This window comes from Eretmochelys imbricata, chromosome 1 (assembly GCF_965152235.1).
Source record: "Eretmochelys imbricata isolate rEreImb1 chromosome 1, rEreImb1.hap1, whole genome shotgun sequence".
Taxonomy (NCBI): Eukaryota; Metazoa; Chordata; order Testudines; family Cheloniidae; genus Eretmochelys; species Eretmochelys imbricata.
The window spans coordinates 305,946,347-305,973,377 of record NC_135572.1 but is presented as its reverse complement, the minus strand read 5'-3'; the positions used below and the strand labels follow the sequence as shown (position 1 = coordinate 305,973,377).

The 27,031-nt window shown below is 42.7% G+C and overlaps 1 protein-coding gene across 2 annotated transcripts in view; it reads left to right on the top strand.

Annotated features, from left to right (window-relative positions):
- The first annotated feature begins 1,888 nt into the window (after positions 1 to 1,888).
- Positions 1,889 to 27,031, top strand: part of PDZRN4 (PDZ domain containing ring finger 4) — a 386,496-nt gene continuing 361,353 nt past the window's right edge. The window contains exons 1-3 of one of the 2 annotated variants that reach the window (XM_077807773.1): positions 1,889 to 2,623; positions 5,851 to 5,937; positions 15,362 to 15,469. In XM_077807773.1, coding sequence (XP_077663899.1) covers positions 1,889 to 2,623; positions 5,851 to 5,937; positions 15,362 to 15,469 — 930 coding nt within the window. Of the gene's footprint in view, positions 2,624 to 5,850; positions 5,950 to 15,361; positions 15,470 to 27,031 lie in introns of both variants that reach the window. The other variant, XM_077807772.1, reaches the window with a different exon arrangement.

The window sequence follows — 27,031 nt, the reverse complement described above, 5'->3', positions numbered from 1 at the left end:
GATGGCTTAATAAGGTGTTTTGCCTAAGCTGGGAGGCTGTACATTGGTACAGTTTAATTTTTGTACCATGATAATAGTCAGGGTGAAGGTCATGTTTGTGGTTCTCACATGGAAAGTCAGACATGGTAAAGGGTAGTTTTGTTGAGGGTGCTCAGTAAGGGGATTGCATACATTTTGGTCTGTATTTGTGGTGTACTGTCAATTATGATGAGGTGTGTGGGTAGGTGTAGCTGAGAGATCTCTGATCTGAAATGTGTCCTAGAGACATCTGTGTGCAGGGTTCCCCTGTTCGTGTGGGAGGTGTAGTTGCCACGATGTCACTGCCTCTCATGTCTTCTCTTCAGAGATACTCAAGTAGCTTTGTTGGAGCCATGATGCCTGGAAACCGAGGAGGGCAGACGCAGCGGTCTCAACTGCTCAGAAGACACTGTGGCTCCACATGGATAGCTGTAACTACCAATAAATGCCCCGAGATGTGTGAATCTTGGACCAGCCTCTACTGGCCCTTCCAGAGGGTACTAATCCTGCCACACCCCGGTCCAGTTAACTGAGGAAACCTCCCAGATTTTTCCCTGCTCCCTCCTGGGAGGCTCTGGTCCTCTGTTTTCCATTGTAAAGTCATGTGGTGAAGAAAAGTCATGTTATGGGTTTCAGACTTTAGTGTATTTTGCTGGATGTGTGCAGCAATGCAGGGGCAGAAGTCAGGTTAGTGACTGATTCTTAATGATGAATTTCCAGATTTTAACATATTTAGTTCTTAAAATGGCAGTGTTCTTTATACAAGTGTTGTTGTTTAAGGAAAAACTACAAAGAACTCCACCTCACTGATGGCATTTTTTGGCCTGGTGCCATTTACTGTTTTAGCACCCAACCCATCTGCACTGCTTTCAATTGTAAAGATGGGGAGCAGCCCCAAAAAGGAGGAGCAGAGTAAAAACTAAAGAAAGAAAGAAATCAGTGCAGGGAGTTTAAAATGCTTCCCCTCTTCAGCAACCAGACAGCTTTCCTCACCCACATTTTCACAATCCAGCCTTAAACAACACTCACTGAGGACAACATCTCCAAGAGCTGTGCATAAATTTGGGGCTGTAATGAGAGTCCCCCTCTCATGATTTCTGAGCTGCTGTAGCTGTGGGGCCCTCCAGCAGGCCACATCTTCTGCTGGGCAACTAACCCTTCCCTTACTCTGTGCTCCCTAAATTGGCTGCCTAAATAACCTGTAATTCCAGTGGGGTTTTCTGCCGCTTGATTTGGGATTGTTTTTCACTCCCTTTTCTAAGAGACATCATAAAAAAGACTTTAAGCTACTGTAGATGGCGAGAGGAATGACCCAGAAGCCAAGTACCCTGGAGGGGAAAGGAGAAGATCTCTGGGAGTGAAACGGTTCCAGGTTGGTGGGTGGGCTTATCGTTTGCCTGGCAAGCCAGGAGCTCCCTTCTGTCCTTTTCATGCATCTCTTCCCCACCCCTTTTCCTGGCTCCCCTCCTGCACCGGCAAGGGAGCTGGCGTGGTTGCTTTCCCCCTCATTCTGCAGGCGAGAGTCTGAAGCCGGCAGATCTCCGCTTCTTCCCTCCTCGTCCTGCTGCATTTCCCTGCTAGGAGGGATGTAACGAAAGGGCGGTCCGGGTTGGGGGAGGCGGTATTGGTCGGTAGCTCCTATTAGAGTTAATACGGGAGGGTCAAGGGACATGGTGAGCAGCTGAAAACTTCAAACCAAACAAACTCCGTGCTGCCCTGCCCCTCTTCACCCCCCCCGCCGCCTTCCTTGGAAGTTGGAGCCGCGCTGCCTGCATCAGCAGCCGGGCTGGCAGGAGCAGCAGCCGCCGCCGCCGCCGCTGGAAAGTTGCTCCCCCGCTGTGCTCCCAGCCTGCTCTGCACCCCTCCAGCCATGGGCTTTGACCTGGATCGCTTTGCCGAGCCCGTAGACCCGGATCTCAAGTGCAAACTCTGCAGCAAGGTGCTGGAGGAGCCGCTGTCCACGCCGTGCGGGCACGTCTTCTGCGCCGGCTGCCTGCTGCCCTGGGCGGTGCAGCGGCGCCTGTGCCCCCTGCAGTGCCAGCCCATCTCGGCCAAGGAGCTGCACCAGGTGCTGCCCCTCAGGAGCCTCATCCAGAAGCTGGAGATCAAGTGCGACTACAGCCCGCGGGGCTGCGGCCGGACCGTGCGGCTCCACCAGCTGGCCGCCCACGTCGAGATGTGCGACTACAGCCCGGCCCGCTGCCGCCACAAGGGCTGCCCGGAGGTGCTCAGCCTGAAGGACGTGGACGCGCACATGCGGGAGAGCTGCGAGCACCGCCCGGCCGGCATCTGCCAGCAGGGCTGCGGCTTGGTGCTCCTGCAGCGGGACCTGGCGGGGGGCGCGCCGCCGGGCCGGGGCCACTGCTGCGTGCGGGCGCTGCGCAGCCAGAACGGCAGCCTGCAAGGCCAAAGGGCCAGCCTGGAGCAGGAGCTGAAGCGACAGGCCCTGAAGTGGAGCAAGAGGGAGAAGTCGCTGCTGGCTCAGGTCGCGGCGCTGCAGAGCGAGGTGCAGCTGACGGCGCTCAGGTACCAGGTGAAGTTCAACCAGTACATGAGCCACATCAGCAGCATCACCAAGAACCTGGCAGGCAGCCACCCCTGCAAGGTGAGTGAGGGAGTGGACGGGCTAGGGGCGGCAGGAGCCCAGCCTGGCGGGCTCTGAGGTGAGCAGCCCGCTGTTTGGTGCGGTGTGACCCGACTGCCTGTCTTTACACTGTGATCTCATCTATGCCAAGGCTGCTCCTTGGATGGTGCCTAGCAGACAGGGACGCTGGAACTGTTTGTATAGTGGGGGTGCTGAGAGCCATTGAACCAAACTGTAAACCCTGTATGTGATGGAAACCACTTCAAGCCAGGGGGTGCGGGAGCACCTCTAGTTCCAGCACCTATGCTGGCAGATCATGGGTGATACTGCCAGGGACCCTATCGACGTGGGGCCAGATTCTCTGCAAGCCAAACTCTGCTACAGTCAGTGGAACCTACCCCAGCAGAGACTGGACCCTTTGTGGTATTTATTCCATACCTACTTGTGTGGTCGCTTTTGGAAAATACAAATCGAGCTGACACACACTGTAGCCTCTTCCCACCACACTGCACCTGGACCTCAGATTGCACTTTCAGCCCCTGCGGTTTGGTGAGGTCCCCTAGAGAACCCCCAAAGGCAGAGAGGCAGTCAGTTAACACATGGCCGGTTAGTGCTGCTCTCAGCAATCTAAAACCTAGCTCTCTCTTGCTGTGCTCATGCTTGAAAAGTCCGGAAACAGTTAAATTGATGTAAATCAAACTTGTACATCTCATTCCCCCATTCATTCAGCCTGGAAAACTCGTCATCTTTCAAGAGCTGTGAAAGCAGTTTCAGCAGATTCTTTCTGGTGCTCTCATTTTCTTTAAGAAGAGCCTAAAACGCAGTCATAAATTACATTAGTCTCTTTAGGTTATGTGTTTCATGTCTCCTTTTGTAGTTTAAGAATCTGGTGGCTCTAAGGGTGGCACACCAGCAGCCTCTGGTAGTCCCCTCAATTTGGATGAGGATCTCATGTCAGGTTTGTCTGGAGTGAGAGGGAAACACAAGTGAGAGGAAAGGGCTTCAACTTGGCTGACAATAAACAAATTTGAATGCAAATCTTCAGGGGCAGGGTGTCCAGATCAGACCACAATTCATCCAGCTCGGTGTGACCTTATTAATGATGGTACTGTGTTTTCTTTGGGGTTCCAGTTTCAGATAGATACGGAGCTAACAGATATTTTTCCTTATAATTACAGTATGAAGAAGTAGCTTGGGAAACAGTTTGTTGTTTAAAATCATTAGAATAGTTTTTAGTTTAGGAACAGTTCTGCAGGGACACAGCAATGTCTTTCATTTCGGAGAAGGGCATAATGATTGTCAATTTTGACAACAGAGACCAGCACTGCTACTTCAGCCCTTTGCTAAGGTAGATGGCATTGCTTAGATACTGAATTGTCTGCTTTTGTTGGAATAAACAGACACATTTTATTGGTGAGGTGGCTTAACATGCTAAAGGGTTTGTTCTATAAAGCTTTAATTCGTGTCTGAAGGACTGCTGTGCAGAGTCTAACATTTGTTGGTTGCAACCATGGTGAGAAGTGATTTAATGGAATTTAAGCGCAACTCAAGAGAATTTTCTTCCAAAATCTTTATTGACTCTTTGGAAGCAAAATCAAGAGGAAAAGATTTGCGTAGCCTGGCAGGCTTCTGAACTAGTATGATGTGTTGAACTTCAAACTGCTATAAAAGAGACCCACATTGGGGCACTGATTCAAGTTCTCAGAATTTTTATGTCCAGGATTAAGATGATAAATTCAAGCCTTATTGGAAATAAAATACTTAGTGTTAGGAACTTGAATACTTAATCTTTTTCTTGTTTTTTTGCAACTTCCTCCTGGTGGTTAATCCACTGGGTTGCGGTGTTGGCTTTAGAAGATATGCTCATATATCTGCTTCACCGCTGGGAAGATATGATGAGGTGGAATGAAGAGAGCCAGCAATGATTGCAGTGAAGTGCAGAGTACACAAGAAAAACAGTGATATGTGGGGAGGAGGTGAGAGAGAACTGGATATTAAAAAGGACATTTTAAAAGGAGTTGGCACATTGACATGAAGGCAGTCCTCTTGTGTAATGCTTCAATAGCTATCATTTCTTGTCACTACCAGTAGGTGCTGCTGTATGTACTGCCTCAGAGAAATCTGTTACAGAAGACAAGGAAAATGAATGAAACCCTCATTTGAAAGAAAAACTATCTATAAAGTAAAAAATGTTCCTCATTAATTTAAAATGTATCCTGCTGTAATACAAAACTTCACTGCCACAGTTAATAAAAATCTGTTTGGATATCAGAGTGCCTAAACATTCATTATTATATTCTGAATATTTAAAACTGTACAGCTTTTTTACCTGTCAAAATTGCTTAAATTTACCAGTGTATAGAGAATGACAAAACACAATCTTACTTTACTTGGTACAGGCTGAATAAAAATTTTCTGTAGGGATTATGTCCCCTGAAATATAACTACTCATATATGAAAATGCAAAATAAATTAAATTACTATGCTAAAGAAAGGCCTGTGGTAATGTTTTTCATTTTCTTTGTATGGTTAAAAAATTATTTAACCATTTTTACCTAAGGAAGTAGGTCTTCTTTCATATATTATTATTTTTTAACTTTGGTTTCTTCACTATTTTTGATTGTGTGACTTATAAAATCACAGCTAGGATTGTTGTGTGTTTGTTTTCTAGCTTATTTGCTTTACTTTGCTGTGAAGAAAAAAATAAGAGAAAAAAGGTTTTTTCTCCCCCTTTGAATTACTGTGGAATCTGTATAGAACTAGCTTTTGGAACTGGAAATGGTAAGAGACAGAGATGTGGGTGAAATCCTGGCTCCACTGAAATCAGTGACAAAACTCCCATTGACTTCACTAAGGCAGGATTTCATCCCATAAGCTTAATATCTTATATAATTAGTATATACAGGAATTTGGTTTAAAGGTGCACAAACATTTGGGGCCTTATTTCAAGAGGTGCTGAGCACGCCCAGATCCACTAACTTAAAGTTTTGTGTGCTCAGCACCTATGAAAATCAGGTCCTTGTGCTCTTCAAAGTACCTATTACATTTCAGTGGTATTTGTTTTTTTCTATCATGTAAACTCCTGTGTCATTTATAAGTGTGTAGCACCATTTTTAATCAGAGTTTCCATTAAGCCTGTTTGTCTTGCATTTTCCACATTGAAAAGCTATAGCACGTTGATACATTCCCTTGAAGTAATTCTTTTCATGTAACATTTTAAAATTAGTGTTTCACCCCTTTCTTCTTAGGGAGGAGAACCTAAGCCATTAACCATCATGCTACAAAAAGAAAATGATACTTTGGGATTCAATATTGTAGGAGGACGACCCAATCAGGTAACCACCAAAGTAAATATAGTTTTTCGTTTTTTAAAAGTACGTAGATACTTTTCTATTATCATGTGTCTATTATTAGTAATAAAAACAAATAGCTGGGGCCAGCTTCTACTTTCAGTCACGCCATGGATCTGCACTAGTTGAAAATGGGTACAGAATTTGGCCTGCAGATTTAAGATCAGTGTTTTTAAAATCATTAGATTTGCTATTTTTAGGACCCAGTCCTATGAGGTGTAGAGTACCCTCAACTCTAAGGATAGGGTCCATAATACTTCTGGAACAAACCTGGAAGCTGTCTGCAGTCTAAATTCATGTGAGTCATCTGTACTTATGCAAGTTGCCCAGTTGAAATCAGTGGGACTACTCAAATGAGTAAATGTTGCAGAATCAAGCCCCTGTAATTTTGTGGAAAAAATGCTTGATTATTCTCATTAAAGGGAAAGATCAAAATATTATTCTGTAGCTGCACTACCTGCATCATAGTCTTAAACAACTGTCTTGCTAGTGTATGCAGTCAAATATATATATAATTATAAGTTGAATTGAATTTTCCACCTATCTTGTATCTTAAGTTAGTCTGCTAGTCGTAATAACTAGCTTAGATTTGGAAAGACATTTTTTAAAAAAATCCTAGACTATTAATACCTGTTTTCTTTCTTTGTCCTTATAATAGCATGAATCAAGTACATAATAATGTATTAAATGGTAAAGAAACTTGCTAAACTGAAAAATTGATAATTAAAAATGTTTCATAGTGTTTAGTTAGTTACTATGTACTGATCAGAGTTTTTCTTTTTGAAGTTGAAAAGCTGTAACCTGCTGCTGCTCTTTTAGCAAAAAAATATTGGGGGCAGGGAGTTTGTATGCTTGGTTTGCTTGTCTTCTCCTTCTTTTCTAAAGCTATATTTAGTGGTGCCAAGGAGTCTGCTCCCATTAGCACCAAAGCCTAAGAAGTACAGGGCCTGCTCTGCAGAATTTCACTGCTAGGTCTTGTGGGTAAATATGAAGATCTGCAGGTGTCATGTGCATTTTATAAAGAGTTCCAAAGTATGAGCTTGTAAGATTTCTGAAGGGAAAGGATGAAAGTCCAGGACTCTAGAAGACATGCGTATTATAATACTTACATTGCAGTGTATGACACCTTTTCATTATCCTTGTAAATGAAGTCAGTAAAATCTTTATTTTGGATTGCAATGTGTCTTCTACAATTTAGGGTTGTGGAAGAACTTGGACTTTTGCAGGAAGAAAGCAACTCAGTGTTTGTTTGGTTTCCTGGGTTTTCTTGGGATTTCATTTTTTGAACTTCCAGATCATTGAAGTATTCACTTGCATGTAACATATATTGAAAATATTTTTAATAGTAGAATATTGAGGCTCTAGTTTCAATCTGTGAATGAAACCTTAAATTTTTCTAGAAAGTTCAAAGGGAAGTGATGAAAACAAAAATGGTTCTTATTATGCCTATTAAGAAAAAATAAGTAAGTTATAGCACTGTCTGTAATGGAGAGGTCATTGCTGATTGGGGAGAAGGATGTGGTTTTTGTGCAGCAGTAACTGCAATTGGTTGTTGAAGAGATGGAAGTTGGTGGAATTGTGAATTGTTAGGTGGAAACTTCTAGAAAGTGGGCAGGACATCATATAACTTGGGTCTGTATAAAGCTGGCTACTTCATATTACTTTTCAGTCTTCAGTGTTGAACTTAGTTTTTTCCCCTCTCATTCTAACTATAGTGTATGTGAATACTACAAATAGGTGATTAGTGTTAGTGGCTACCAAATATCAGTGTAAGACAGAACTGACCCAACATGCCTGGCACTGAAGAAAATAGTGGGAAATAGGGATTGAATGGACTACAGTAATTAAAATAGATCAGTGTTTCCCAACCAGTGTGCCATAGCACGAACGGGTGTGCCACAGAATTTTGGAAAGTCACTTGTGCGGAGAAAAAAAATGTCTCATTAATTTGTGTCATAACCAAATTGCATTTTGTGCTGTTGCTCTTCAGATGTACGCATGTGAGACAGACATTACTCATGCTATGCTCAAATGACCTTGCCGTGCTGTTTGCGTGGTATTACATAGTAGCTGTGTTTTCTTATCAACCGTTAAGTAACAGTGCTGAATTTTGATCTGAATACTCAAAAATGGACAAATATTTGAAGAAAAGAGAATCTAGTGCCTCTACACGAAGCTGAACACGAACAAAAAAAAGTCGAAGTGGTGAGCCAATGCTACAGTGAGAGATATTTGCAATTTGGATTTTCGTTTACAGGTGAACCATCTTGCTCTCTTTGACAGTGTCTTGTGTGTGGGGAGAAACTCTCAAGCCATGCAGTCGTGCCAACTAATGACACCTTACAAGCAAACATCCGTCCCTTGTCAACAAGGGAAAATATTTTTTTGAGCGTTTGAAGGATCAAACTGAAAAACAAGTGCAAATAATGAAAGACTGTAGCAGTTTCTGATAAACCACTGGAAGCAAGCTACTTCGCTTGTAGCGAAGGTGAAAAAGCCGTTACAGTTGCAGAAACACTAATTTTACCAGCATGCAAAGAAATGGTGAGAGTGATGTTAGGTGCAAATGCAGTCAATGAAATCGCAAAAGTTCCCCTTTCAAATAATACGATAAGTCGCCATGTTGATGATCTCAGCTGACATTGAGACTGTGCTCTGAGAAAAAATCAAATCAAGCGGACAATTTGCATTGCAGCTTGCTGACTCAACAGATATCAGTAATCACACTGAACTCTTGGCTAATGGTTAGGTATGTTGATGGAGATAGTATAAAAGAAAATTTTTTATTTTTCAGACAACTGCCAGGTCACACGACTGGAGAGAAAATCTTCAGGGTGACAATGACCTGCCTTGAGGAGGGAGAATTGCACTGGAAAAATTGTCTTAATGTTTGCACAGATGGAACTGCCTCCATGACTGGAAAAGAGAAGAGGTTTGTAAGCAAGGTCAAAGAACAAAACCTAGATGTGCTGGTGACCAACTGTTTCCTGCACCATGAAGCTGCCGTGGCCAAAAAACTGCCAGAAAAACTTTCCTCAGTGTTAGATGGAGGAGAAAAGATAGTGAACTTAATAAAATCACAGTCCTTAAAATGTTGCCTTTTCTCGTTGTCGTGTGAGGAAATGGGAGCAGAACACCAGAATTTACTTTTTCACATAGAAATACACTGGCTTTTCCATGGAAAAGTTCTCTCATGTTTGTATGAGCTCAGAGAGGAGTTAAAAATTAGCTTTGGAGGAATCCACACACATGGACCTAATCGTTGATGTGGCATGGTGTGCAAAACTTGCCTACTTGGCTGATATATTCCACCACCTCAATGAACTGAACAGGAAAATGCAAGGTAGAAATGAGAATCTTGTCTCCTGCATGGATAAACTGCATGAGTTTAGATCTAAGTTAGCCCTCCGATGTGGAAAAAGTAGCAAAAGGCACAATAGAAATGTTCACCCTGGAAAGCACGTCAGATCCCACTAGCAGTGTTTTGGTCAATGCCTTTTCTGAGCATTTGAAAAGTCTGGAAGAAAAATTCAGCCTATATTTTCCTTCAACCTAAATAGAAGATTTCAGCTGGGTCTGGGATCTTTGAATTTCCTCTGCAATGGAAAGTGCTAAGAATCTTATAATAATGACTCAAGATGAATTAGGGATTGACCACTCTTAAAATTAAATTTTGACAGTATGCCTGTGGACTCATTCTGGTTGACTTTGGCAGACAAATACATGGTAATCTCCATTTTGTTACCATTTTCAGCAACGTACCTGTGCAAGTTAAGTTTTTTCAAGCTTGAATTGCATAAAAAACAAGCAAAGAGAGCATATGAGACCAGTGGAGCAAGAGCTCTGAGTTGCATTGTCAACATTTCCTGCAAGGATTAAGTGATTCTGCATATTAAGGCTAGCTCAAATTTCCAATGAAAAGTAAGTTTTGTTATAATGATTTTCACGTGGGGCTGTGGTGTGCCACAGAAATCTTTTATTGAAGTAAGTGTGCCCTAAGACTGGAAAAGGTTGGGAAACACTGAACTAATGCAGTTATCTAATATACAAATGTAAACATTGTGTCAAGAATTGTTGAGTAACCAGATAGAAGGAGTCTGTGCTCATCTCAAAGTGCAAGAAATCGTTTTTTTCAGGTTATTCAAGGAAAATGTGCATTGCATGAAACTTGGTTTAATGAAGTGAAACAGCTGATTGGTCCCATAAGCAACAGATTTTTGAGGACAAAATTATTTTCTACCTGCAGAATTGCAAGCTTTTCTTTTTGGATAACGTGCCTTTCTGTATCTGAGGGATAAATATACTTACAATTTTATGTGTGTTGTGTTTCATAAAACATTGGAAAGTTTTTTCACTTTTTTTTTCTTCCTCCCCTCACCTAAAAAAAACCAAACCAAACCCATAACAACCTCGTTATGATTTATCTTAGCAGGAAGGAAGTTATTTCAGAGGGCTATGTTGTATGTTTTTTTAAAGGAGAAGATGATGTGATATCCTAATAAGACTCTATAAGGGAGATCTTCACTCCTGCTCTGGACTTTTGAGACTGCGGGCTTCTGGTTCTGGTGGTGGGAGAATTCTTTGGTTGCCAGCACTGTGGAGACAACCTCAGGCTGTCCTCCATGGGCCCCATCACAAACCGCCATAGGGATATACTGGGGGCAACAGGAGTGTGTCAGAGACTGGGTTTCTGGGCAGCCCTGCAGCTCTTGTGCAGCCCAAGGAGGCTGTGGTAACTTAGGTCCGCAGGGCTGGCTAAATTATGCCTGGGGGAAGGGTGTGTGTCCAGCCAGCCTGAGAGCAGCCCAGGATTGGGAGGGCATAAAGGTAGCTTAAAGCCATTTTAGCCCCCTCCTGCCATCTTGGACTGCGAGTTCTGTGCTGCCCCCCTTAGAACCGAAGCACAAACTCTCGCCCCATGAATGCTGAATTCAGGTGGCAAAGACTGCCAAAGGATGCTGTATGTCACGTATCTATATTGTCTATTTAGGCTGGACCAGATTAATCCCCTTAGGCCTGGTCTACAGTGCGGGGGGGATCGATCTAAGATATGTAACTTCAGCTATGAGAATAGCGTATCTGAAGTCAACGTATCTTAGATCGACTTAGAATCACTTACTTTGCGTCCTCGCAGTGCGGGATCAACGGTGGCTGCTCCCCCGTTGACTCCACTTCCACCTCTCACTGTGGTGGAGTTCTGGAGTCGACGGCAGAGCGATTGGGGATCGATTTATCGCGTCTACACTAGATGCGATAAATCGATCCCCAATAGATCGATCACTACCCACCAATGCGGTGGGTAGTGTAGACATGGCCTTACTCTCATCAGGTAACACCTTACTTTATAAAAAGTCAGTGGGGCCCCTCATTGAGTAAGGTGTAATTTTATATGAGTAAAAGTATCCCTTGTAATCCCTTGTAGTCTAAGAAAAGTTATATTTCTCATATCTGATGTGGACACTCAGTAGAAATCTATTTGTTTACCTTAGAACATTTTTGAACCTGTTCATTTTTGGATCTCTTTTTAGGATGTGAGGCATGAAAAATTGAGGGGGTAGGCAGCAGTTGTTGATTTACCAGCACTTAATTTAGAGCAATATTGTCAACTTGAAATCTAGTCAGAAGGCAAGCTCTTCAGGACAGTTACTGTATATTTGTACAGCACCTAGCACAGTGGGGTGGAATCTTGATTGTGGTTTTGCTGTGAAAAAGACCCACACAAAGGACCCGATCCTGCGAACTCTTATATACATGAATAGTCCCGTTGGTCAGGGCCTAACTGACAACATACAAAGTGCTGTAAAATGTACACAATAAAACAAACTGGGAAAATAGCCTCTTTCGGACATAGATATTTTTGTTGTTGTTTGTAACATTAAATAATAGGGCTGTCAAGTGATTAAAAAAATTTATCGCAATCATACTTTTAGTAGTGCGATTAATCGCACTGTTAATAATAGAATACCATTTATTTAAATATTTTGGATGTTTTCAAATATATTGTTTTCAATTACAACACAGAATACAAAGTGTACAGTGCTCACTTTTTATTTTTGATTACAAATATTCGCACTGTAAAAAAACAAAAGAAATAGTATTTTTCAGTTCACCTAATACAAGTACTATAGCACAATCTCTTTATCATGAAAGTTGAACTTACAAATTATGTACAAAAAAACTGCATTCAAAATTAAAACAATATAAAATCTTAGAGCTTGCAAGTCCACTCAGTTCTATTTCTTGTTCAGCCAATCATTCAGACAAGAAGTTTGTTTACATTTGCAGGAGATAATGCTGCCTGCATCTTGTTAACAATGTCATATGAAAGTGAGAACAGGCATTCTCATGGCACTGATGTAGCCGGCGTTGCAAGATATTTACGTGCCAGATGGCTAAAGATTCATACAATAACTCCTCACTTAAAGTCATACCGGTTAACATAGTTTTGTTGTTACGTTGCTGATCAATTAGGGAACATGCTCATTTAAAGATGTGCAATGCTCCTTTATAACGTTGTTTGGCAGCCGCCTGCTTTGTCCACTGCTTGCAGGAAGAGCAGCCTGTTGGAGCTACCTGGTGAGGGCTTGGAACCAGAGTGGACCAGCAGCCCCCCTATCAGCTCCCCGCCCCCCTAAGTTCCCTGTGCGGCAGCCACCCAGCAGACTATCAGTTGCCGGGCAGTTCAGCTGTCCCTCCCCCCACTCCCATGTGCTGCTCCTGCCCTCTGGCTTGGAGCTACTCCTGGGAGCCTCCTGCTTGCTGTGCAGAGGTGGGGAGAAGAGGAGTGTGAATGTCAGGATGTCCCCCTCCCACCGCTCCTGTCCCCCACTTCTGTACCTTATCTCCACGGGGACAACAATACCACAGGGCTCAGGATGGAGGGAGCTTGCTGGCAGCAGCTGCTGGCTCAATTTGCTAATCTACTTAAAAAGCCAATGTATTTAGAGTGGCATCAGTGTACTTAAAGGGCCAATATGCATCTCTCTCTCTCACATACAGGGTGAGTGTCTCTGTCTCTCTCTGCCATGCTGTTTCGCCTTCCTCCATTTGTGCTGGCTTCTAGAGGCTACATTAACAACAATGTGTTAACCCTTGATGGCTCAGCCCAGTGCTAGTTCATCATTTAGCAGTAGGGCATTCCCTAGGAAATATCCCACCCTCTTTCACCCTCTGACTTCACCACCTCAACCAAGCTTCACAATCATCATTGCTGTGTACAGTATTACATTGTTTGTTTAAAACTGATACACACACACACAGAGAGAGAGTGTGTGTGTGTATAATATAGTCTTTTGTCTGGCCATTTTTTTTTCCTGGAACCTAACCGCCCCCACCCCACATTTACATTAATTCTTATGGGGAAATTTGATTTGCTTAACATCTTTTCGCTTAAAGTAGCATTTTTCCAGAACATAACTACAACATTAAGTGAGGAGTTACTGTATGTTCCTTCATGCTTCAACCACCATTCCAGAGGACATGCTTCCATACTGATGATGGATTCTGCTCGATAACAATCCAAAGTAGTGCGGACCGATGCATGTTCATTTTCATTATGTGAGTCAGATGCCACCAGCAGAAGGTTGATTTTCTTTTTTGGTGGTTCGGTTCTGTAGTTTCCGCATAGGAGTTTTGCTTTTTTAAGACTTCTGAAAGCATGTTCCACACCTCATCCCTCTCAGATTTTGGAAGGCACTTCAGATTCTTAATCCTTGGGTCGAGTGCTGTAGCTGTTTTTAGAAATCTTACATTGGTATCTTCTTTGTGTTTTGTCAAATCTGCAGTGAAAGTGTTCTTAAAACAAACGACATGTACTGGGTCATCATCCGAGACTGCTATAACATGAAATATATGGCATAATGTGGGTAAAACAGAGCAGGGGACAAAATTCTCCCCCAAGGAGTTCAGTCACAAATTTAATTAATGCATTATTTTTTTAACAAGAATCATCAGCATGGAAGCATGTCCTCTGGAATGGTGGCTGAGGCATGAAGGAGCATATGAATGTTTAGCATAGCTGGCACGTAATTACCTTGCATTGTCAGCTACAAAAGTGCCATGCAAATGCCTGTTCGCACTTTCTGGTGACCTTGTAAATAAGAAGAGGGCAGCATTATCCCCTGTAAATGTAAGCAAACTTGTTTGTCTTTGTGATTGGCTGAACAAGAAGTAGGACTGAGTGGACTTGTAGGCTCTGAAGTCTTACATTGTTTTGTTTTTGAGTGCAATTATGTAACAAAAAACAATCTACAGTTGTAAGTTGCTCTTTCATGACAAAGAGATTGCACTACAGTACTGGTATGAGGTGAATTGAAAAATACTATTTCTTTTGTTTATCATTTTTACAGTGCAAGTATTTGTAATAAAAATAATGTACACTTTGATTTCAATTACAACACAGAATACAGTATATATGAAAATGTAGAAAAACATTCAAAATGCCTTTAATAAATTTCAATTGGTATTCTATTGTTTAACAGTGATTAAAACTGCAATTAATCGCGATTAATTTTTTTGAGTTAATCGCGCGAGTTAACTGAGATTAATTGACAGCCCTATTAAATAAATAAGCTCAAATAGAAAAGTGAGTTCTAAATTGACTGTGCCTCTTTAACTTCATTATATAAATCAGTAATTTATTAAATCTTATTTTAAGTCAAATGTTGGAAGTTTGGCATGCAGAGTTGGACTGGCACTACACCATACGTTTAAAAAAATAACTTTATTGTAAGCAGAGCTGTCTATTGTATTATTCCAAATGTGGTAAATAACTTCTTAGCTGTAAGTTTGAACTTAAGTGAGTTTCATTTGGAAATGTGTAAAGATCAGCTTGAAAAAGGTTCTCCTTAGCATATCTTTACAGATTTCACAGTTGAGCGAGTTCTCAGTCTCCCATGTAAATAGGATTTATGAGGTTAACCAACTTCAGTAAAATCCCATCACTACTATATGTTACTAAATAGTGTTGCTTTATTTTCTAAGGAAAAAATATATGCAAACAGCAGTGTTAAAGAATGACTTTTCTTACTAACACATGTGCTTCCTCCTTTTTTCTTTAATACGTGATCTTCTTTATATACATTAGTCACATCTGCTAGAAGTGTGAGATTCACTTTAAATATTTTATCTAGGATCTGATTACTATTGCACCTTGTGTTTTCTGTAGACTAAACCAACGTCATAGATTACCTTGTCAAAAATGCTAGAATCGTTTATTAATGCTGTCATTTTGATTAACGCCTATTCTCTCTTAAGTTAAAAATCCCAAGTAGCTAAATCGCTAGATAAAAAAAGAGAGCTCCATTTTTTAGATGGATTTGCATTTTGCATTGCTGAATATAGCACTGTCTCCTTTGTTGTACTAATATGGCTGTCTTTTATTTTGCAACTTCTGTATTGCCCGGTACAGAACAATCAGGAGGATTCTTCACCTGAAGGAATTTATGTGTCAAAAATCTTGGAAGATGGACCTGCTGATAAGACAGAAGGCCTGCAAATTCATGACAAGATCATTGAGGTAAGAGTGAGAACAACACTTTGATGTGATAATGGCAGACTCACTGACCGTGGATTTGATATTTTCACAATGAATATGTTGTAATTTTCCTTCATTAGTGTGTGCTAGCAGAATTATTGTAAACTGAAGTGATCAAATGTTTATCAGATGTGTATATACCTCATGGATTTCTTGAACAGCTGAGTGTATAGAAGTGTTGGTATAAGGATTGTTTACTTTTTCAATTAAAGCTGTAGAAACTGACCAGGAAACCAGGAGTGGTATTCTGTTTTTCTTTATGATGGCTGAAGAGGAGGGTCAAATGGTTCTCCATAAATTCACCATTTTTATGTGAAATTGTTTTTGTCCTGAACAAGCGATATAGCTGTTGTGCACCTGAAATGCTTCAAAGAAGCTGTATTGATAAATGATGTTCTGGGACTCTTTGAACAGTTAGGGAAGCTGCTCTTCTTTTTGATCAGTTAGTTGAACGCATGTTGTTTACCTATACCAATATAATTATTTTCCAATCACGTAATATTCAATTACAGCCTATTAAAGTCTGTCCCCATATAAATATTTTGTTTTACTAAACAGAATTGAAAAGAGTTTGACTTAAAAACTAAAACAAAAAACTCGACCTGAACTCTTAAGAAAATGTTTTGTTTTTGTCTACCTCGTCAACATGGTTAACGTTAAAAGATGCAGCAAAATGTGTGGAAAAAGTTAATTTGCTTAGTTAGTGAATGGGTTCCTTGCTGTGTTATGACAGTGGAATTTTATGTCACAGCTGTAGTACAGCTGTGCCCTTTAATCACCGCACTTAACGGTAACTATAGTATGTTTGCTGCTGGTGCCACACTTTGACCTTGGTTTCAGTGACGGTGCAGAAGCATTGTTTTAACTTGAGAATTGAACAGCATTCCAAAACAAGACAAATGGAAACAAGTAGATCAAGAAATTGATACGAAAGGTAGCTGGCATCTGGCACCATTTCCTTATTAAGGAGTTGACACCTGAAGTGTTTCAGTGCTGTTTGAATACTGGCATTGCTTTCATTGTAGGGAGCCTAACAGGATTTTTTTGTTTGTTTTTGTTTTGGAAAAAGAGAGCGAGCACATGCGCTTCAACTGGCTGAACTATATGTACACTTGTTTAGCAGGGAACAGAGTTGGCTGTAATTATGCTGAACTTGCAATGTGCCCTTTATCTACACAGAGCTCTTGTATTAGAATTTTCTAGCAGCAGCATTATAGCTCAGAAAACAAATTTATTTTCCTCTGATCTTATCGTAGCACTCTTCATGTATTGTTCGATAGAGACTGTGCTGCCATAAGGTTTGATACATTTACTCAAACTTTTATTCTTCATTTTACTATTTTTTCAAAGTATTTTTGTTTTTAATGAAAAAGGTGAAACTTTTTTTACATGGAGGAAAGGGTGCACAGACCAAAATTAATTAAGCTATAAGAGCTCTTGCCTTTCTGTCTGAAGTTACATTTTAGAGAATTTGAGCTATGTAAGGAATATGAATGCTGGTATTTAAAGTGTCAGTAGAGCTTAAGTTCCATATGAAAATGTCCTACATAAAAATTATGAAATAGAAAATTAACTCCTGCTCCGCTGTTTTAATAATTTTATGCTACATGGCTGAAGGTTGATCTTTTGACAGCATTAGCCCATCTTTTACTGTGATACTCTATAGCTTCTTAGTTTTTATTATGGTTTTTTTGTCATTTGGGAAGGATTTCAAGAAAATCTAGGGAGAAACTACAGAACAGCTAAACATTGTATTAAAAACATTAGTGCTGCAGCATTTAATCAAAATGAGGAGAAAAAAATCAACTTCAGCCTTTCTAAATAAAATCTGAATTAGTAACTACCTCTGTAATGCTATGACTTTGCCAGTATAAACATCTGGAGTTAAAAGGTTGAAATTTACCTTGGCAATACATGAATATCAATGTCTTCTCACACCAGAATGCTCTGGAAGTCTGTACTACTGCTGTCTTGTTTAAAGGATCAACATGAATGTTTTCACTGTGAGGAAATGAGTCAGACTGTGTATTTGTTATCAGGAATGTTGGCAAATATACAGAATGAGAGACAATTTTGGTGAGGAGAAAACCGGAACCAGATCTCCTTATTTTTGGTTATTCTGCAGCCGTTCAGAGATCAGACCAAATGTGTGATATATGTGTGTGTTTAAAAGAGATCATTTTGCAGCAATCAAGTGCAGAAATAATTGATGTTGTTTTGGGAGTTTGTAATGACTTCAATTAGTTGTTTGGCTTTGTGGTGCTCATTATAGTCTTTTAGCAGCGCGTAGCTAATGGGATAATGGACAGAACTATCCCATTAAATTGGAAGAAAATCAGCATAGGCATAACAGTCTGTTCTCAAGCCGTGTTTCTAAATAAAGAAGGTAATTAGTTTTAGTGCTTTATCAGACGTTTAACAAACGTTAACTGCAAATGGTTGACAAGGGTGAGTTTGTGCAAACTTCAGATGACTGCTCCAAGCGTTAACTTAGTGCAATGAATGGATTTCACAGTAATGTGATACTGGCAGCTGGAATTGTGAATTAAGTCTAGCAGACTTAATTGTCACCACTTTTCACTACCCATTCGTCACAACCTCGCACAGACTACCAGAAAGTTTGCAAATCAATTAGTCTTACTTTAAAGGATGCTAAAATATGAGATTTCATTTCTCTATGAACATATTCTATGTAAGTGGAAGAAACAGGTCATACAAAGTACTCAAGTTCAGCTGTGGATAGAGAAACTCGCATTCTCAGTGTGTGGATACTGGAATCTACATTTGTTTGTTGTCTCAAGTATTGGGGTTATATGGACTTAAATGTCATTAGCTTTTCTTATACTTCAGAACTTGCACAATTTAATAGATGCCTGCTAGTTAGCAGACTAAGGCCTTATCTGCACTATGGGGATAAGTTGACCTAGGTTATGCAACTCCAGCTATGTGAATAGCGTAGCTGGAGTCGATGTAGCTTAGGTCAACTTACCCCGGTGTCTACACTGCGCTGTGTTGATGGGAGACACTCTCCCGTTGACTTTCCTTACTCTTCTTGTTCCAGTGGAGTACCAGAGTCAATGGGAGTGCAATCTCCCGTCAATTTAGAGGGTTTTCACTAGATCCGCTAAATCAACCCGTGGTGCATCGATCGCTGCAGCATCGATCCCCGGTAAGGGTAGACATCTCCTAACATACAAGCCCTAGGTAAGTATGAAAAGGGATCCCACCAGGAAAAGTTGAGTGCCAACAGTCTGAATAGCGAAGGCCCAGTGCCTTCACTCACATGAAAGGGTCATAGTGCGCCAATTTTTGCCACAATACTGTTACTCCTTTGCAGAGGGGTAGTAGACTTCAAGGCCTTGCATGTCGGTTTCCAGTGTTTGCCTTTGCTGATGCTAATAGCTTTCTAAAACAGGGGTGGGCAAACTTTTTGGTGTTAGGACCACATTGGGGTTCCAAAATTGTATGGAGGGCCAGGTAGAGAAGGCTGTGCCTCACCAAACAGCCTGGCCCCTGCCCCCTATCCACCCCCTCCCACTTCCCGCCATCTGACTGCCCCCCTCAGAATCCCCGACCCATCCAACCCTCCCTGCTCCTTGTCCCCTGACTGCCCCCTCCCGGGACCTCCCCCTCCCAGGACCTCCCGCCCCTAACCGTCCCTTTGGGAACCCACCCCCTATCCAACCCTCCCTGCCTCCTGACTACCCTGACCCCTATCCACACCCCCAGCCCCTGAGAGTCCCCCGGGACTTCCACGCTATTCAACCCCCCCGCTCTTGTCCCCTAACTGCCCCCCTGGGACTCCACCTCCTATTCAGCCCCCCCCCCCCCCCCGCCCCGCGCCCAAAGCCCCTTTTGGAATGTGGCCCTGCGAACATGGGCGGAGAACTCAAGAGGAGCAGAGGCAGCTGCTCCACCGGAGAGAAGCGGCAGTTTCCTGTTCAAAGTGCCACTTCTCTCTGGCTGGCTGCACGGCTGTCTGGTGCTCCTCCTGAGTCCTCCACCCGCATTTGCCGCGCTCCCACCACCCGCACATCCCGCCTGCTCCCCTGAGGCTGCAGATGAGCTTCCCTCCCTGCTCTCCCCTGCCCCCGCAGTGCAGCCCCCCTCTCCGTCCCGTGAGGGGGGTGTGCCGGTGCTGAGCTGCCTGAGTGGCAGGCCCTGGGTTCCCCTGTTGTTGGGGGGTCCCGTGCCAGGGCACCCTGTGTTCACTAGTAAATCCTCCCCTGAGCCACACTGCCTGGCTGGAGCCAGCCATGCTGCCGCGCTGCCCAGAGTGCTGGCGGCACAGCGAGCTGAGGCTGCGGGGAGGAGGAACAGCGGGTGAGGAGCCGGGGCTAGCCTCCCTGGCTGGGAGCTCAAGGGTTGGGTGGGACTGTCCCGCAGGCTGGATGTGGCCTGCGGGCCATAGTTTGCCCACCTCTGTTCTAAAACCATGATATGAAAATAACATGATTCTAGACAGTTTCATTGCTGCCCACAGGGTTCAGATGGACAGTTTGACTGCTGACCTATTTTGTTTGTTTTACCCTGCTGCTTTTGTTAAAGCTATGGACGCTAGAGCTGGCTCTCTGAAGACTGAGGAAGACATCATTGCCTCAGTTTAGTCAGTTCATATTTAGAAGGTTTTATTTACAACCATAAGGCCTGTTCTTTTTTCTGAATGGCATGCAATGCTCTTTGGTGTAGAAGCATGGGTGATAAAAAAGACCAATAGGTTCAACTCTGCAGGTATGTGAGTTGAGATGTCTTAGTGCTATAAGAGGAGTTACATGAAGAGACAGACTTCAAAATGAAAGTATTAGGGTGGAAGTCAAAGTCCTTGATATGGATGACAAAGTTCAGGATGTGCAACTTTGCTGGTTTGGACACACACAAAGGATGAATGAAGGAGACCTGGTGAAGATAACGTGGTGGGGGAATGTGGTAGGAAAGAAACCCTGAGCAAAGCCAAGGAAGTGATGGATGGATTTCATCAAAGAAGATGGTAAGCAGATGGATCTTAGTATCTCCTGGGTCAGACAAAGCTAGCAGATGTTTGCACAATGATGGGATAAGTGGAAGAAGGATAGATTAAAATCTACAAAAAATTATATTTCTTCCCCTCTTGTTTGGTCTTTACATTCATCCAAAAATTGTGATTGAATTTTTCAAGCTCTGTTGTACTTGGTAGAACTCAAATTATCCTGCATAATGCCATCAAGTTATCAAAATTAAATAACCTACGTTTGTCTCTTCATTGCAATGTTATTCATAGAACATATTTCCGAGGTAGAGCTTGTAAATTGGGTTTCATCTCTCTTATTCTATTTCCCTCTTTGTTGTTTTCACTTTTTAAAGAATGCATCCCTGATGAATTTCTAGCACATGTCCACAAAGCCAGTTTCAGTAAAGTCTGAAGGCTTTTACCAGCACAGTGGTTCTCAACCTATTTGTCATTAGCGGCCCACAATTAGAGTTGCCAGGCTTCCAGTTTTCGACTGGAATGCCTGGTTGTAAAGGGACCCTGGTGGCTCTGGTCAGCACCACTGACCGGGCCATTAAAAGTCTGGTCGGCAGTCCAGCGGGACTAAGGCAGGCTCTCTGGCTCCCCGTGGCTCCCAGAAGTGGCTGGCATGTCCGGCTCCTAGGCGCAGGGGTGATGAGGGGAGCACCGCGTGCTGCCCCCGCCCTGAGTGCCACCTTTGCAGCTCCCATTGGCTCCCCACAGCCATTGGGAGATGCGGGGGTGGAGCCTGCGGGCATGGAGCTGCCTGGATGTCCCTGCGCCTAGGGGCCAGGTCGGATATGGCAGCTGCTTCCGAGAGCTGCATGGAACCAGGGCAGGCAGGTAGCCTGCCTTAGCCCCGCTGCGCTGCCAACCAGGAGCTGCCTGAGGTAAGCTCCGCCCAGCTGGAGCCTGCACCCCAACCCTTGGCCCCAGGTTGGAATCCCCTCATGCACCATAACTCCCTGCCAGAGCCCACACCCCAACCCGCTGCCCCAGCCCTCAGCCCCCTCCCACACCCAAACGCCCTCCTGGAGCCTGGACTCTGCAACCCCTCCCACACACCAACCCCCTGCCCTAGCCCATTGCCCCCTCCTGCACCCTGAACCCCTCATTTATGGCCCCAATCCAGAGCCCGCGGCCCCAATCCAGAGCCCTCACCCCCTCCCATACCGCAATCCCCTGCTCTGGCCCAGTGAAAGTGAGTGAGGGTAGGAAACAGTGAGCAACAGAGGAAGGAAGGATGGAGTGAGTGCGGGGCGGGGCCTTAGAGAAGGAGCGGGGCAGGGGCGGGGCTTTGGGGAAGGGACGGGCAGGGCAAGGGTGTTTGGTTTTGTGCGATTAAGAAGTTGGCAACCCTACCCACAATGTGTTACCTGGGCCGCAGTTTGAGAATCACAATGCCCCCCTCAAACCCTCCTACAGACCCCTATGCCCAATGCCCCGGTCTGCCCACAGATCTCTCCACAGAGTGGGGCCAGGAGCATACCCCATGCTTGGGGCTGCAGGGCAGCCCCTACCCTGCTACTCCCACCACGTGGCAGCCCCTACCCCCCTGACTGTGCCACGTGGCAGCCCCAAGCCTGGACCCTGCTGGGTAGCCCTGAGCCCAGACCCTGCAGCGTGGGGCTGGGCAACAAGGCAGGGCAGCCCTGAGTCCAGACCCCGCTGCCTGCGGCAGGGCGGCCCGGCAGCCCCGACCCCGTACTCCGTCATGTGGGACAGGGCTGGGCATGGGGGGCTGGGACTCCAGACCCTGCCACACCGGGCAGGGTGGCAGGGCAGCCAGGGCTCTGTACCCCACTGTACCAGGTGGTGCGGCAACCTGCCCCTTTGACTCCGTGGGCCCAGCAGCCTTTAAGCACACAGCTGGGCCACAGCTGTGTGCTAACTGGGCCACATGCAGTTGAGTACCGCTGTATTAGCAGAAGGAACTTGCATCTGTAAAGTGTCTAACCAGAAACTTTTAAACTATTGCTAGACTGCTAACTGAGCTCTGCGTCAACCCTGTGATGTTTTACCTTCTTCGTGTTTCTGTCATTACATTCATTATGTTGCTGAAGCAAAATCTCTGATATTTATCATGTTTGTTTTGCTTAGGATATCCACTGTTAGATTACATCTGTAGAAGTAGTGAGTTTAGAAACAGTCTTGCTGGGATCAGAGCAATTTGGAATGGCTCTGAATCCAAGTTCATGATGGACCAATAGACGATGAGTAGTAGCAGAGGAATGCTTCCTTAATGGACACATCACATGGTTAAGGTATAGTATATATCACATTGTTTTATAAGACAAAGTAGGTTTTGTTTAGTCATCTAAAACCACAGTAGTTTTGGCAAAAGATGCTTCAGTAGTCCATACAGAACATTAGACTTGCAAACCTTAATTCAGATAATATGATGATCCTGGACCATACTCTGTCCTCATTGGAGGTGAATAGGTGTAAACAGGGGCAGAATTTGGCCCAGTATATTTTGCTTTCAAGCAAAGACTAAAAATATAGTAGCTAGGTAGTGGACATTTTTTTTCTATGTTAATGGAATAACATTGTATAATAAATTATCTGTATGCAATTGTTAATTCTAGTTAAGATCCCTTAGACTGTTGGTTCCATGGAGACTTAAGTTTGCAAACAGATTAAATACTGTTTTGACACTTTGTAATATTGTAGGTTCTCAAAGAATTATAAAATGTCTTGACTTACAACAGGCTTTTTCCTTTGTGTATTTTAAAGGTAACTGAAAGGGTTTTTACCTGCTAAGAACTGAATTTGCGCCTAAATTCTGCAAATTGCTTAAGCTCATGCTTATGTTTAAGCATGAGTTGTGCAGCTGATTTCACAACTCTGGGACTACTCTCATGCATCAGGTTAAGCATGTGTTTAAGTACTGGCCAGGATTTGGGGCTCAATGTTTAGTCTGTGTCTCACAACAGATAATGACATTGCTAACTGTAGCACAGGGCAGAGAATTACGTTCATGTCATTCCTTGTGCTACTTTAGTGTTAGTGATGTGCTCCTCTATTGAAGGAGATACACCAAACCCTTAAGTGATGGCAGATAGATAAGGGGGGAATCGTATTTTCAGATATTTGAATTTGTTTAGAAATATTTTTGTTTATAATATTTAAGTCCATACATATGTTCAGTTTGAGATCTTAAATAGTTTTGCAAAATTTGGTTGAAACTATCTGGGGACAAAAGCACAGGGAAGGTGGTAGTGAAAAGGAAGGAGTGTGGTGAATATGCAACATATTTCTTCCTCTGAGCCTACAGAATCCCTCTGTACAAACAGTATGTATTTGGGATTCTTTGGATTTGCATTGAAAAGATGAAAGGCATTTTCAGACAGTGTTCCTTAAATAGTTTGGTAAATTCAGTAGAAAATTCAGTGGGATTTCCTGCTGCTCACAGAAGCATTAACTTCTGCTCTGCATATTTTACCCATCTCAGGCATATGAATTTGAGGAGAGGTTGATGTAAATTTGAGTAGATGGATAGCACTACCACCAAGCTGGCTGTGTTCTAAGGCAGAGCAGATCATGGTAAATCAGCGGTAAACCCCTTTATGGATCTTTCAAGATCCATAGCTGGTGTTGTTGCCATTCATCACAGATCCTCAGATTTTGCATGAAGGACAGGCCACACCCTGGCCCTTTCACAATGACACTAATCCATCCCCCAATGGGATGTGTCAGAAACTTTGCAAATTGAAACTCCGAATTTCTCTGAATGCTGTGTTTCAGTTTGTGCTTGCTGCATGTTCATTCCTTCTCCCTTTTTTCTCAGTCTATTTTTTTAAAATTTACCGTTAAGTTTCTAAAGGAATAAAACTCTAACTCTTGGATTTCCAGAATCGATCAATAAAGATAATAGGCAGTTTACATGGAAGGCATGTTTGCAGTAAATTCTATTCTGTGCCGTTTTTTATACCCTGCTCCTTACGCTAGTATCTGAGTAGCGTTCAGTAGCACATTGAGCAACATTACTAACATGTGTCTCATTTTTTCTCTCATCCCCTCCCCAGGGGGAGAAGTGGATCTGCAGCGGAGTGTTTTGTTTTGGAATTTTTTTAAATTACATACACACATGTTGCTATGACTTTATTAGAGAAGACAAGCTCAAAGCAATTAACCTTGCGCTTGAGTGGTTAGGTTTGTGATGGTTCTTAATTCCTAATGCCATAGTCTCAACCAGTCCTTGAGAAAGGTCCGTCTCTTTTACAGATGAATTTTACCTTATTGTAGAAAGTTCCGTTATGTCAGAGGAGTGAAGTTGTCAACCATGGTCTTCATCATGGACCTTTAGTCGATCTTTTACATACCCTGGGCCCAATATTCAATCTGGAGCTGAAACAAAAGACATGGTTAGTTACAAAAGGATTGAGAGTATGGAAGGCATTTTCAGACAGTGTTCCTTAAACCTTCTAAATGGTTGGAGAATAGACAAAGTTAAAAGCTTCAAGAGCTTTGCAGCACTGACTGGAGAGGGCTTGCTCTTTGAAGCTCACATGATGAGAACTGGCTGGAATAATTAATAGTAGACCCAGCTGTGAGTGACTCTGATGAGGCTAAAGAGAACAGTACACTAAGCTTGTTGCTTAGAAGTTCTTAAGGAAGTTTGAGAAGGCTGTGCCTCAGTGAACACATGCTGCTGTATTCCTAGCAGTTTTTTAGTGTTTTCACAAAGTAAAATGAATAGAACCTTCTTCAACCTTTTGTAAAAGGTTGTTCTTTATTGTGGGTTGAGTCAGCTTCACAATGAGAGGAGAGACAGCTGACATGTTGTGTGAATGCAGTGTTTTATCTTCTTAACCCGTTGAATTGTAGCTGCTTTTGCAGTCCAAAGGCTGTATGCCCCAAGAGCTTTGATATTCTCTGCCCTTTTTCTTAATCAGTTAATTACATTTGTAAGAAGTAGCTAATCACTGTTCTCTGTAATCTGAGGCTGAGCGAAGAAAGCCATTAGTGTCTACCAATGCAGAAATGCTCAAAAAGAATAGTCATTATTCATGACTTCACTGGGGCTGGGTTTCTTTAAAAGATTAATAACCTAATTTTCAGATTGCTGTGAGATACTGTAATGTTTTGAACAAGTGAGTGCTCCTCCAGCTAACTCATGAGTGGGAATAGTCAGGAATGAATATGTAGCTTATGCTTTTAAGATGTGTGGAAAGAAATTGAGTGAATATACAAAAGATACCTTTGTGAAAACCTTTTTCCCCACAAATTCAATATTCTGCAGAACTGAAAATTCTATAGTGTTCGAGGAAATCATTCTCAGATTAGAAAGATCAGATGTGGCATTTTCTAGATGCAGTCCAAGTCAGTTTTAAATAAAATCAAATGTTCTGAATTGGTTCCATTGGTGACTAATAAATTGTCTTACTGTGAGACCTAGATTTCAGACTCCTTCTCGGACTTTCACTAATGGGGCTGTGAATGGCTGAAGGCATCTAGGCAGTCACTTTTCAGTGAGAATGGTGCATGTTGTGTTGTCCTCAAGTTGGTTGGCTGAAAGGGGGTAAAATAGTGCGGAGGACAAATAATATATATTTTTAGTAAATGGATATTTTAGTTGTGATTTTGTTTTTAATGAAAAATATTTCTAATACATATCTTTTTCTGTAGACCCAACCAAATTGCACTGCTGATGCAGCACAGGGGACAGAGCGAGTGGAATGTTAGAAATTTCTCTTCTTTCAGATGAGGCTTTATGCACAGGTTTATTCTGCCCATCTGTGGTGGTTGGCTTGTACCTAATGTTAGTAAGATGAATGAATCCAATGACTCCACCTATTCTTACTCTCTTCTTGAATATCTAGTGGTAAAATGCTTTTATAGACTGGACAAAATAAGAAAAATGCACCAATCATTGCACTTAACATGATGCAACGTGGACAGTTGTTAAGAAACTGAGTTTATTACTTGAGGTGATATAATGTAGCATGAAACATCACCAAGTACAGGGCTACTGACTGCTGCATGATATGTTCATGGAGAAAAACATATTGGATATTATCTCTCTTACGTGACAAATAAGAGGATTTCAAGGAGACTGCTGAGGAAGGCAGAATAGAGAACAGGTATTATATGATACCAGCATTCAACCAAACTGCCCATGAGATTTGCCATGTATGTGGCTTAGAACTTGGACATTTCCTTTTAAGTGGACTCTCTCAATCTTAACATGGCTCAGCTCTCAAAGAGTTTGATTTCTAAAGTCCTCCTAGCTGCCTGCAGGAAAGGGCATACAACTTGAAATGAAGGAGGTTTGCTGTCTTGTGTGAATTCAAGCAGCTGGATCCCTGCATTTCTGATTGATCAGGGCTAGCCCTAGACACGTGGCAAGTGTGTGGCCATAGGGCCCCCATGCTGACAGCAACCCTTTTCAGCACACATGTATAACCTTACCCACCAGCTGTGTACTTTTGAATAGTAGCTTCTGTTGCAATCCAAAGGCTATATGTTCCCACTAGCTTTCAAATTATTCTTCTCTTCTCCTTAATAGGTTAATTATGTTTGTAACAGGTACATTAATAAACATTTCAGGCAAT